This window comes from Hipposideros armiger, unplaced genomic scaffold, assembly GCF_001890085.2.
Source record: "Hipposideros armiger isolate ML-2016 unplaced genomic scaffold, ASM189008v1 scaffold_32, whole genome shotgun sequence".
NCBI lineage: Eukaryota > Metazoa > Chordata > Mammalia > Chiroptera > Hipposideridae > Hipposideros > Hipposideros armiger.
Window position 1 is genome coordinate 3557352 of NW_017731382.1, and position 13755 is coordinate 3571106.

At 45.9% G+C, this 13755-nt stretch overlaps 1 protein-coding gene across 13 annotated transcripts in view; it reads right to left on the reverse strand.

The window, feature by feature from the left end:
* The window catches only part of LOC109380071 (guanine nucleotide-binding protein G(s) subunit alpha), a 51571-nt gene that overhangs the window by 4055 nt on the left and 33761 nt on the right, over positions 1–13755 (reverse strand). For 3 of the 13 annotated variants that reach the window (XM_019637260.1, XM_019637258.1, XM_019637267.1), the window contains 5 exons: positions 10111–10183; positions 7075–7119; positions 2976–3030; positions 2774–2893; positions 1092–1189 (listed from right to left, as the gene is read on the reverse strand). In XM_019637260.1, the coding sequence (XP_019492805.1) occupies positions 1092–1189; positions 2774–2893; positions 2976–3030; positions 7075–7119; positions 10111–10183 (391 nt within the window). Of the gene's footprint in view, positions 1–1091; positions 1190–2773; positions 2894–2975; positions 3034–3981; positions 3985–7074; positions 7120–10110; positions 10184–13484; positions 13510–13755 lie in introns of those variants that run through there. The other 10 variants (XM_019637259.1, XM_019637265.1, XM_019637263.1 and 7 more) reach the window with 7 other exon arrangements.

Here is a 13755-nt window from a genome sequence, read left to right on the forward strand (position 1 = left end):
AGAATAAACGGACAGGCTCCACAGACCCCAACACTAGCCTGTGCGATGTGTGGGTCCCAGGATTCCGGGGAACTTGCTATTTGATTGCTGTTACCTCTTCCTTCTCCCCACCCCCCACCCCCCAATTTACTCCACTGCTTTTCACAATTGGTCCCTCAGGCTTGGGGCTCCTGAGTAAGGCAATTTTAGCTCTTTGCGAGCCAGCCAGGTACCTTGGTCCCAGTTACCTAATATTTTCTATAGCAAGATCGTTTGCATCTTGGCTGCTACATCATAAAGAACTGTTGCCCCTCAGCCCCAAGTCACAGAAGAGACCGACTTCGGAGCATCACAGCTGAGACCACGCAGCACACTTCTGTGACCTCAGCACCGTCCCATTTTCCGGCCCTAGGCGTCATACATGTACTTGTATCACGTACAGGGTGAGGGAGGTCGCAAACTACTGAAAAGGCGACTCTCCAGATGTTATCACTGCCACTGGGAGAGGGAGGACACTGCGGCAGGAAACACCTTTGAATTAAGGCCCAATGTAAATGAGCAAGTAAGGCTAGAAAAGAGAATTCAACCCAAAACCCAGCTCTAGATCAACATGGTCTGATAATATTGGACCCTGGCGGCTACTGTAGTCACTTACCTGACAGCAGAAATGCCAAAGCAATTATCAGCTACCAAGGAGGGAGGAGGCGTATTTCTGTGATGTTTTTAAATTACAGCAATAAAATAAAATAAAATATTTTTACATTATCCAAAGTGTGAGAGCTGACCTATCTCCCTAAATGCTTAGAGGTCAATTCAATTAATTACTTCATGCTAATGCATGCTGAACATCACTTTAGTGCAAGTTAATTAGCATTTTGCGCTAACAGGCATTAATTGTTTATATAAAATAATGTCACTGCACTAAAAAGTGCAATTAAGGGCTTTGAGAAACAAATGAATCAGATGAGAACTTTCTAACTGCAGGTGGGAATAACTGGCTGGCTGCTATGAAAAGAGCTCATTTGCAAGTGACTTTACCAGCAGGGGTGGAGGCTGTTCCCATCCCCTCCAGGGGTGCCCATGTTGTGTGCCTTGTGTCACAGGTTACTTACTACTGGGCGCAGTCAATCAGCTGGTACTCGTTGGAGCGCTCATAGCAGGCGCGGACTCCCTCATCCTCCCAGAGAGCCTTGGCATGCTCGTAGAACTCCTGCAGGTGCACACAAGAAAGGCTGTTTAAAGACAGGAGCCTGCGCCGATCAGGGTCAGCCCCGAGGACCACAGGTCACCATGTGACCATACAGCTGCTTCCCAGTGACAGGCCAAATTAGGGGATTAACGCCCACGAAGAACTTTGGTAAGGTGTGCTGGGATTCAATTTTCCTTCAAGGAAAACTTGAATTTTACCCAAAGAATAGTATGATTGGGAATTGCTGGCCTGGCTCAGCGTCTGTCCTTTCGGGAAGGGTTGTAACAGGAGGAACGGAAGGAGCCGATATGCTCCGAGATGTTGTAAATTACAGAAGGTTGCAGTTCACCTTTCACTGGAACGTGAGCACGTTTTAGTTATGTGTGGCAATCTTCCCTTACAAGGAAAGGTTTCCCCCCAATGTGAATTCGGCAAGAAAAGGATTCAAAGCAGGTAGAACATCAAGTTCAGATGTCAGTAGGAATAATAAACGGTTGCTGCCTTGATGCATTTTTTAACAGGCTGCCGTTTTTCTATTAGAAATATAGAATCCTAGGTAATGAAAAAGTCTGTGCATTGCATTATGTATATCGTGTTTACTGCTTGAATTTTTTCGAAACAAAGGCTATTTTTAAAATGTACCTAACCATACTTATTAATACTGCCTTTCTCTGCTATTGTAAGCTGGCAGCCAAACCCATTTAAAATACACAAATTCCCATGGAAGCCTGAAAAAAACGGCAACAATAACTCATTGTTTTAACTGTAGACAAGTCTTTTCCTTCTGGGCTGTATAAACTTGCACATCTTCCCAACCTGTTTCCCGTTCCTCTCATAAACCATTCTTTCCCCACAAAGGGGTCAAAACGTATATGCTTGATTACAAGCTGTTTTGCGTTCCCAAAAAACAGTTCTTTATGAGCGGACAGATCTTTGTAAACAGCGTCATGCACGCCAACCAGGGCACACAGGAGACACTCCCTGAGTTATGATTTAGGTGAAAGTCTTTTCTTGTTTTAAATAATGAGAAAAGAATTCTCTACTTGCCCGAAGGCAAGGATGATTCTAGAAAAACCTCAGTAAAGGTTAAGTGGTACGATGTTTACCATGAGAATGGCTTCCGTTTGTAAAGCTGAAAGCTGGCCCTTCACTTCGGCATCCCTTAGTATCTTAGGGACTTGCAGACAACTGGACAATTAACATTGGTGTCACACTGAACATGCTGTTTTGTTTGTCACGAGACGTGTATGAAGGAATACCTACAGGTGCCACAACTCATGTCTCAAGTGAGACTTGCAGCATTAAAGTGTGACGTGGACTGGTGGGGATGGGTCAGCCCAGACTTACGGGGTGCGGGGGAACGACAGAATTTGGGCTCACCGGCCTGGAGCCATTCCCTAATGAGTAGCATTTTTTTTTTTTTTTAACATCAAGGATCCTTAGAGAATTAGCTTTTGCCTCAGAATCACTATCACTGAAATGTATTTTGCTGGAAGTGTGGCTTTGGCACAGGTGTGTCACTGGGGTTCCTGTGTGACGACCAGCAGTGTCTGCGGCAAGGGGGAGGGGGCTAAGGCAAGAACCCTGAGCCAGGGCGGAGCTTACGGGAGGGAAGTCGAAGTCAGGCACGTTCATCACGCTCAGGATGTAGTCCACTCTGAACTGGTTCTCGGGGTTGGCCAGCTCCACCGGGGGCACCAGGTTGCTCATGGCAGCCACGATTGTCTGCAAAGGGGTCACAGATGGTCAGGGGACGGCGCTGTGTGAGAGGGCGGCTAGGGGGCGAGACAAAGAACCAGGCACCTACTTCAATGGCCTCTTTCAGGTTGTTTTTGATGTCCTGCACTTTGGTGGCCTTCTCACTACAGTGGGATTGAAAAGAAAACAATCATATTGCATCACGTTGGCAAACTGTATCGCTTTAGTCAAAAGACCCCAATCAAAAGCATAGTATTCTGTTCTTGAAGGAGTTGTGGGCTCAGATCTGTGCAGAGATCGGAGGTTCCCGAATAAAGATGGTTTCAAATGACCATCTCCCCCCCCCCAATTCTGCCCCAGGGGACAAGCCCGACTGGGGCCAATTGGCAAACTGGCATCCGGATAGTGATCACAGCTACTGTACCAGAAGTTGGACCTTGTCACTATTTCAGATGGGGGCCCCTTGCTTGAAGCCCCCAACCGTACCAAGGTTTCCTGACAGTGTCAGCATCTTTGTGGGGCGTGTGATGTCATTGTGGGAGGAGGGAAGTTGTCTGGTTCCCCTTGGGGCTTCCTCGGGCACTAGTGGACTGAATGCAGGTGCTGGCCGCAATTACAGATTCAGGGCTTTGGTGGGTCTGGGTGTTTACTTCTTTAACTAGGCATTGTGTCTCGCTGCAGCCAGCAGCAGTGACGAGGAGTAAGGTTCTGCCCGCAGTTTTTATGGTCTGGGGCTTTCGTGTTGAGGGGTGAAGGGCGTGTTCCCCCTCTTTACATAGACATTAGAGGTTATGTCATCTTTAAAATTTTTCCTTTTAACTTGCACACATTCCAGGACGGTCTGTGTGAAGTGAGCTGTATTCAGTCACTGGCAAAGGCCATGTCCTTCGGCTGCTGGGGTCCCCGACGGAGTGTCTGTACCCCGTCACATCACGTGATATGCTGTGTCTCTCTCACAAACTGTCTTCATTAGAGCTCGGCCACAGGACATTCTTGAGCATGTTTATGGGGGGTAAGAAAGGACCCCTCGCTTGAGTATAAATTTTGCCACATCTACTGCCCCACCTCACACCTTGGTTTTTGAGTGGGGGGTATTGGAACCAACCAACATGCACCTACTGTGTATTAAGCTCTGCGACATGCTCTCATCCTCAAGAGGAAACTGAGGTAGAGAAGAGGAAACAGAGTCACAGAGGAGAGGGGACAGTTTTATCTTTCTCTTGCTGTGTGTCATTTCTAAAAGAATCTCTGGAGATTCCCAGTTTTTGAAGCCTTCACCTGGTTGATTTACCAAGTCATGGGGTGGAGGCCATAATCCCTCAGGAGTAGAACACGACAGAACATTAATGTAGAAGAAACACAAAAGGGGTTAACAGCAGCTGCAGTCTGCCAGAGCTGTTAGCAGGGGTGCAGGGAGGGGGCCGCTGAGGGGGGTTCGGGTGCTCGCCTGCCAACGGCTCCCACCTCCCCCAAACCTGGTCTTTCCTGTTTCAAATTATAATAGCGAATATTCCCTGAGCCTTTTCTTCTTTCAAAATATTTGCATATTTATTCGAGGGGTGGGCCCTCATTTTCTGAATGAGCTCACTTCATCCTGTTTCCAGGATCAACCCTCTTCCGGTTAAATTGGCCTTGAAGACAATGCTCCTGTCAGAATAAGGAGCTGGTTTGGTGGTGCTGCTCTCATCAGCTGGGGGACGTGTAGGGTTTTTTTTTGGGGGGGGCGGGGTGGCGGGGCAACAAACGGTACCAGGAACCCCCTCGTGTCTATTTAAATAAAAAGTGCTGCCTGGGGGGGAGCTTAGGCAGACGTGATGTGCAAACCAGGGGTGTGGAACCCATGCCACCATCTGAGTCGTGACTCAGGCCCCCAAACTCTCACGGCAACCACCTGACCCCTTGGTGTGTACAAAGGGCCCTTTCTGAAATCAGGACCATCCAGACTGGAAGCTACAGTCTAAGATCCATTATTAAGACGTAAGAATTTTAAAAGGACGGGTATCAGGGTGCTGCTAATGTTTATTACTGAAGGATTCCAATTCACCTAAGACCCCATAGGACCAATCCATGCTGTCATTAAAAACAGGCTCCATTTCCATGGTAGTGAGAGCCATTAACCTCTGGTTTTAAGGCCCCACAATAATTAAGATTAGCTATCTCTGGGATCCAATCCCTAAAAGTACATACAGCCAGAGAAAGCTATTTCCAGAAACGAGGTTCTTTCATTCAGCTTGATTTTTCGGTCTAAGTAGTAGTATGGTAATTGGAAAAGTTCCAGTCTTAAATACGGATATTCTGAGAGCGTGTTCAGTGTTCATCTATGTTATGTGAATGGGTGTGGGAGTAGATCAAGTAGAAAACCAGCTAAAAAAGAAATCTGAAATCTAATTCGGGTGTGTAATACTAAGACATAAAAGTCTGCCATTGAAGCAATTACTATGTAGATGGAGATATTATACTGGGGGCTGGCAGGTTTCTCATCATTTTTACTATCGCTTTAATGAATTGAAGGTTGATTGTGAAATTCAGAGACAGTTCCTCAGATGTCTCTAAAGCCAAAATATGTATCGATTGCTAGAATCCTGATGGACTATAAGGAATTGGGGCTCGGGCTGGCAGTCCTTTTAGGATCTTGTAGCTCCTCTCCTCCCCCCTCGAGGTGTAAAGCAGAGACGCTGGGATCATAAGCAACCCCCCCCCTCTCGGCTAAGTGGTAGGGGAGGCCATGTTGTACCAAGTTTCATTGGGTTCTGTACCTTGTTGTTGTGCTTTCGTGGGGACAGACAGACAAAAGAAGAAAGACAGAAGACAGACGCAAGATACAGGGACTGCTGGGGACATGCAGAGTTTTATTTATCACGCATGTTAATACTTATATTTACTTGCAGACAGTCAGAGAGAGAAGTGCAGGCAGGTGTTAGTAGGGTTCAAGGGTCTAGCACAGCATCTAGCACACAGTAGGTTGTTCAAGGACTTGTCGTTACTTCTCAAATGCCAACTTTTGGTACAGTAAACTCACAATTAGTCACTTTGTACACAGATGCCTATTTTTGAGTGTTGTTACACTACATTTTGGCCAATTAAGGATTTCATGCCACTTTGGGGTTTTTTTTGTTTTTTTATTTTTTTATTATTTTTTTAAATTTTTATTATTTTTTTAATCTTTAGGTTACGTGGTAGGGCCCCATTTCCCCTCCCCCCACAACAGAATAGTATTCTTATTAGAGGTTCCTAAGATAGGGCAATTCCAGCATGCAAAGTTTGATAGGACAGAGAGAGCCGGGAAGAGGAGAAACTGTAGCCATCATCTAGGGATAATATTTTCTAAAAAAAACAGATGAACAAACATGTGTCAGTTACTTTGTCCCGACCCCAGCATCCTTTGCCCCTCCCCTCCCCGTCCACAGAAGCCATTTCTTTGAGATGCCCTAGGCTAGATGGATGGCCCTGCATGGTCTCATGAGAAACGGCCGCCCAATGACTGCATAGACGTGCAAGCAGCGCTGGAGCGGGTTCCCTGGCATGCATGCGTGCGCGCGCGTGGGGTGGGTCGTGGGGATGCAGGACGTGGGAAAAAAAATTGATAACGAATGGGAAAAAAAGATGGATGCCACCGTCAATTTCCTACCCACTAGCTAACACAAAGTGCCTTGGATTAAAATTAATTTGATAACTTTTAGAAGACCAAGAGGCTTTTCGAGATCATTCTTAATGACTTCCGGCAAGGTGCCGAGCGTGTTTTCTCCCCCAAATTAAGGAAGGTGTGGCACCACATATGTTAAGAAAGTAAAAGAAACTTTTTTCCCCAAAGAGGTCTGAAATTTTAAAATCAGACCAACCACTGGGTGGAATTTAGTAGCTTTAAAAACAAGTAGCAGATTTAAATAGAGAGCTGGGGGCGAGGGGCGGGGACTGGACGGGGCAGAAACCATATGGAAAAACATCAATTCTCAAAATCCTAAACTAACCGTCTAACGCTGCAATCTGGAACTTTCCCCCAGATGGATCTAATTACACTTTAAGATGGCCCCCCAAAAATTGTTTTGCACTTTACTTGCTGTGAAATGTTATGAAATTGTTTATGTGTCACTTGCAAACATATGCCAAGATGGATGATGGCCCTTAAATGACTCTTTTCTGCCCTCGGTTTCCCAATATGATCTTCATGTTTGTTTGTTAGAACGTTTTTCTGGTTCGAATGTGCCTACCCATCGCTGTTGCTCCTGGCAGCCTGCGGGTCCTCTTCGCCGCCCCTTTTAAAGAGAGATTGACAGCTCACCTAATCTGCAAGGCACCGCGATTTCACAAAAATCCCCACCCAGCCTCTCTAACACTCCTTACCAATCGGCCGCCATCCCTTAATTCTTAGGTCGCCTTTCTGGCTAACTTGGAATGTCTCCCGGGACTGCGGGCCTCCGAGGGAAGAATTCCACACCTTGGCTGCAGTGTTTAGTTAGCAGAGCCCTCAGGGGACTCTGGTCGGGGACAGAAGGGACCGATAATTATTTTCTTGTGCTTTCACTAAATGTACATGCATCAGGGGAGCTAAAGCAGTGATTTATCTCACACGTCTTCTGAGGATCTTGCAGCACCTCAGGCTCCCCATGCTCCCAGGACTCAATCCTCAGTGTTGATCTGAACACCCAAAGCCATGGACATGGGTGGCTTTTGCCCAGATCCTTCCTGGTGTAACAGTAATGACCTCCCTTCCTACAGTTGGGGAAGCTATAAAATGTTTTTATTTATAAATGATTCCCCATCAATTGCTATCAATTAAAACTGCCTGGATTGCAAAAAACCAAACAAATAAAAAACAAAACAAAACAAAAAAAACCTCTGAAAACCCAATCTTCATAAATGGTAGAAATTCCTCCTTGGGGGTGGGAGGGCAGGGGCAGCACAACTAAGCCTTCTATGGTGTTGATCCGTTAGCTTATTAGCTCAACCAGTGTTAATGGCACTTTTTTGTTCTTTCTGGCACTCAAATGTAAGGAAGAGAGTTAGCTTTGCGTTAGGAAAACCCGAATTTGACCTCTGTTTCTGAAAGTCGGATTAGAATTACAAGTTTCTCTATAAAACATCGGCACGGCAGTCTGCGGACAGCTAAGGCAAGCTGCAGAGCTCAGCCCGGCACTAAGGAAGCGCACATGTACGGGAGGAGGGAAAGGCCCCGCACCCCTTCGGGGATGGCTGACACCCTTTCACAGGGAACTCCTGGTGGAGAAGGAAACCGCTTTTGTTGCAATACCGCAGTGAGGAAAAAGAAAAAAGGAGGCTCCGTTGGACCAGACAAAAATAAGGTTTCTAGACTCACATGAAGAAGTCCCCTGTCTGTTCCTTTCACAGGCTATATTTAACATCCTGGGAGATTACCTATGGCTTCCTCTACAAAGCAGGCAAACTGGGAACGTCCCTTCCTCTTTTTAAAAAGAAAACCGAAAAGAGAAGTTCTGGTTTAAATGCCTTGTCTGCACTACAGACTGGCTCACTGAGGGAGGAGACACCTTTCTCTCAAAATTAAAAAAAAATTGAGGGTGACCTGTAGAGTCATAAAACTTGAAATGGGTTATTTCAGGGATGTCCTGTCTGCCATGGGACTCAAAGTAAGGTAAACAGTGGCTGCTGCATCCTTTTAAAAATGCTAGCCATGTCCAGTTTCAATCAAAATATTTATCTAGAGGGGACATGTTCAAATTAGTTTTGCTTAACTAGCTTCATGAAGAAGCACTCCCCAGCAAAGTTGCAGGGGGGAAAAATTAGGCAAGATTTTTCTTTCAATGACAATTTCTTAGCTATATAGAAGTCTGTTTCGGGCTTTTGGTTTATTGACTGATGCCATCTCTGGTGGCAGGACTTTACTGAAAGGTGTGTAAGGAATTAAGAATTTCACAATTGGTTTGTGACAAATGAAGGTGACTTAATTAACAGCACATGTGCATATTGATAGCTCGAATCAATCATAAAATTGGTAAAATAGCCCATCCTTCTGAATTCATGGTTAAAGCACACACAGCTTCCTAAACTACAATGTCCCTTTGTATGATGTCATTCTTTTCTTACCGCCCTCTCACCCATTATTTGATCGAAGAGATTCTATAGTTTCCCATAAAGAGCTGCCTTCAGCGCAGTTATTTTACCTCTGAAAGGTGGTAAAATTCATTGTTTTCCCAGTGCATAGTAGGTGACAAGGGTTTTACACTGATTTCTGGGGGTTTTTGGTGCCTAACTGAATTAAATTATGCCACCTTGACTCAATCGCCCCTTTTGAAACTACAGGGAATGCAACTGAGGGATAACGGACTAATAGTAATTGCAAACTAGTGCCTTCAGGTGTCTAACCTGGTGGGGTTGCTTGCTCGCCCACCCGTGAAAACAAAGGCTGGTGAACTTAACTAGAGTCTGGGAGAAACGCAAATTCCCGGGTCATCCTGAGTGCTCCCCGCCGGACAGCAGGCATGACCCCATGTTTCTCTTTTACATCCCTAACACATGCACCCTCTCTTTTAATCTTATTCTCACTGCGGTATCGTCACAATGTCCTATAGCAAGCTGCCTGGAAGGACGTTTCAAAGGCAAAAATGCCCCTTGATCCTGCCCGAAGTACCTAACTCACAGCCTTTCCATCACTTAAATGTCTCCTTTTGGTTTCTTTAGGCAAGACGACTGATTTTTAAAAAGGGAAACAATGATTTGCCTATAATATTAATTCCATGGTGGGGGGTGGGGTGGGGGAAGGAGGAATTATTAACAAGGGCGGCCTCTTCCAACTTTATGTGAGAATATTATTGAAACAGTGTTTCCCTAATAATTTAAAATATCCTGCACTGGTGCATTTCAAGGAAATCTGCTGGGGGGTGGGGGCCCTCTCTGCAGTGGTCAGTGTCACCTAAGGGGGTGGCCACGGCTGGCGACAGCCATGTTGGGAGACCCACTGCAGCAGATCCGTCATGGGGCTAACCGGGCGCTATTTTCCCAGGGGAAGGGAGATTTTGTTTTTCCCCCCAAGACTGGTGCTTTACTATTATTATTATTCTACTATTTGTTCCTGCACCAAAGATTAAAAGGCGGGGTGGGGGTGGGTGGAGATAGTCCCCAAGGAGCTCTTCCCAGGATTTTCTAGTATGCAGGCTGAAAAAATAAAGTGAAAACTGGCTGCCCAGCCCCCCAAAGCGACCTGAACTTCCTAATGATTGATAGGAGATGTGCTCCTGGTCTCTGTGCCCTGGCCCAGCTTTGACACTTACTCTCCATTAAACCCATTAACATGCAGGATCCTCATTTGCTTCACAATGGTGCTTTTACCAGATTCTCCAGCACCTAGAAAATGAAAGTAAGTCTCAGGTTATGAAGGAGGCATTTTACACACTGTGGGCTGCGGGAGGGACTGCTGTGTTTGCCACAGAAGCAACACACACAACAAACAAACCATATAACAGACTTGCAATTTTCGTTGACATTTCGACGCATCGAAAATGAAATAAATATCCAACTCTGTGTCAACCTGCAGTATTTCACCATCAGAATAACAAACAAGAATTAAAGCTTTTGTTGTTTTCAGGTGTTTTCTTTTTTTCCCTTTTGGTTGTTTTAAAATTTGGGGGGTGGGGGGAGCAGAGACGGAATGACGCAATTTTGTCATGGGGGGAATTGAAGTTCTAGCAACCTGAGAATTCACCGGTAAATTGTCCGCATCAATGTCCAGAGCCACATAATTCATTGTTTGTCAGGTTTTTCATGGTTAAAATACCCAGGGTTCACAAACAATATACTGCAGTCCCCTCCAGATCAGAACTGACGCAGCACCTCCCTCCTGGACATTGTCACAAGGCAGCCGGGGGCAGGTCTCTCTCCCCTTGGGCTACTGGAAAATCAGCCCCTCCAACCGCAATATTACATTTTATCCAATTAGCCCCCCATCCTTTCCCGAAAACCGTCTTTCCAAAGATAAATTCTCTCTGGATTCAACAACCACATTATGCAGGGTGGGGGAAGATGGGAGACCACCAATTTTCTGTCACCTTCTCGAGAAGCACATTTTAATATCAAATATAGTGTTTGAGAACCACCGTATTAACATGCAGCAACAATTGTGAGGTGTTAAAAGGACAAGACTTTAATCATAAGGAAAAATATTCCTGGAAACCACTGCGTTTTCAAAGATTCCAAGCCCTTCCCAACAAAAAGAGTGAGAAGGAGCACATGCCTCCATTTTAAATCACCTTTCATTGGTAAAAATATAAACACACACACATTTCTACCAAGCTAGGAGGAGGATTGCTATTTATTTATTTATTTATTTGCAAACGCACGTTCTCTCCAACAAATAATCCTTGTGTGAACCTTTTTTTTGCCCTCCTCCCACACAAACTTTTTTTTTACCCTTATTTTTCACTTTTAATTTTATTGTTTTGTTTTCCTGCCCAGAGAGCAAAGCATTCCTCCTCCACTTGCCTTTTCACAAGGCTGTAATCAATATCTGTAAAAGTTAAAATTAGTTTCCACAGAAACATTGATTTCAAAGCAAACACTCTATCTTAATGAGCCTAACTCTCACAAATTAAAATATTAAAGGCACTATTAAGAGATTCCATGAAAACATAATATGAATCAGAATCTCCAATATTCTTATTTCAGAAGTGGTAGGATGTATTCCATCTTTTACAGACAAGCACAAACAGATCTGTGCCTCAGTTTCCACCTTTATGAAATGAGGGAATTGGGCTGAAAATTACTGCAAGATCTTCTGTGGTACTGTAATTCACTCCATTTTTAAGTCATTAAATTAAGATGGATTAAGAAGGGATTTGGGGCATCATTTGGTGAGATCACTTAAAAATCCGAAATGTGTTGCAGTGGCATGGACCACAGAAACCTGTGCCAGAGGCTATCAATACATTGCGATAAAATGTAGTCACATAGACTAGGACACCTGGGGAAGGTTAGCCCATAGTGATGCAAGGTGTGTTCAGAGTAACAGTCTCAAATTAAGTGCAGACTCTGTGATCACCAGGACAAAGGTGTTAGGTACCATTAGCATCACACTTGTTTTAAATTAGCATTCAGTTAGCAAGATAGCATTCCTAGGAGATTCTAGACTTTTCCAGGCTTATACTTTGAAATCAAATTATATGCATATTATTCACAAAGCATAATGTTACCTTTAGAAGTTTTACACAAGACCCCAACATATGTATTATTTAATTACTGAAATTGCAAATGTAGAACACCAGAGACTTACTTCCACTTAATTTTTTGCTTTATATAAATCTGGACCCAGGAGAACAAAGACATGACCCATCCAAAAAAAGCAAATCAAACACCACCACAAAGGAAAGCCAGTCTTTTACATTTTATTCTTTATAATCAAGCTGTTTTGTTGAAATGTGACCATGAACTAGGTCTTAACCTAGCAAATTCACAAATTAACTCACATAGCCAAATTACTAAGGAAGTGGAAAACTTCCATATTAATTAACGCTTGTGTAATTCTTCTGGTCATTTCAACAATTTATTTTATGCTTCTTTTGTCTTATTTTTATTTTTTTCCCAAAGCAGCACCTTAAAGAAAAAAGGAGGAAAGGTCATCTCCTTACAGTTAACAATCCCCCCCTCCCTTTTTTTAGGCCAGAGGAAAAACCGCAATCAAAAGACAAAACCCAGAACCGAACAACCAAATGTCACTTGACAAACAACTAATTAACGTCTTTTCACCTCCTTCCACCTGGAAAAAAAGTCTTCTCCTTAAATCGCTCTCAATCCCCCCTTCCGCTGAAAAGGACAAAAAAAAAAAAAAAAGCCACGCCATTTCCAGACCAAGAAGCCATTTACAGACAAATGTCATTTTCCAGTTCTATGTGATTTGTGAATGTCTTTTTTTTCCCCTTTTTTCACAAAGCACTCTCAATGTGGCCGAGTAACAGGAAAATGTGTGTGTTAATGGTTTATTGGGGGGGGGATTCTGCGCGGGGGGGGGGGGTTCGAGCAGCTGCTACAATTAATTCTCTTCTTTGCTTTTCATAAAGCCTGCATGTCTGGAAGGGGAAAAAAAGGTCATACTGTAAAAATGACGTGTCATTTGGCTTCACTGGGCACTTCGCGCACTAACTCCATTTTTTTTTTCTTTGGGTCTTATTTGATTTGATTCTCTCCTTCCTTCCACCGCCCGGCCCGGCCGGGACACGTCTGCTCCGTGCACACGCAGCATGTCCTGCCCGAAACGCACCGAGTCGCGCCCAGCGGCCGCCGCGTTCACTCCGCCCCCCACCCCCCACTCCGGCGCCACGACTCGCCCGCGCCCCCTCCCCCTCACTGCACCACCTTTACCGCTCGGATCCCTTCCGAGGGGCTGATGTCACCCGCCCCCCCCCCGCGGCCACTTCCCCCGCCACAGCCTCCCCTTGGCGAGGCCCCCTTCGCCACCTCGGCTCCCCCCGCCGCGTCGCCCCCTCCTCTTCTGGCCCCTCTTTCTCTCTCCCCTTCCCTCTCCCAACAAATCGCACCCCCCACGGAGGCGGGTTCCCCTCCCGCTGCCCGCCACCCCATTTCCTGTCCCCGAAACCCTCTTTTTGTCGCAGTCTCCGAGCCTCGTAGGGCCCCCCTCCCCCTCCCCAACACGCACCCAAGCCCCCGGCGTCGTGTAGGCCTCGCGGAAACACAGAGGAGAAAAGAGCGAGGGGGAGGGCGAGAGAGCGAGAGAGCGGGAGAGGGGGGGCCGGCCGGCGGAGGGGGACCCGCGCCCGAGTCGCCACGGCACCCCCGCCCGGTTTAGAGACCCTGCCCGGCCGAATCTGCGCCCCGGGGTCCCCCTTCCGGCCTCGCCCCCTAGAGACAGAGCCCGCGAGCGGGCGGCGGGCTCGGGAGCGCGCGCCCGGGGCGGGGGGCGGGCTCGG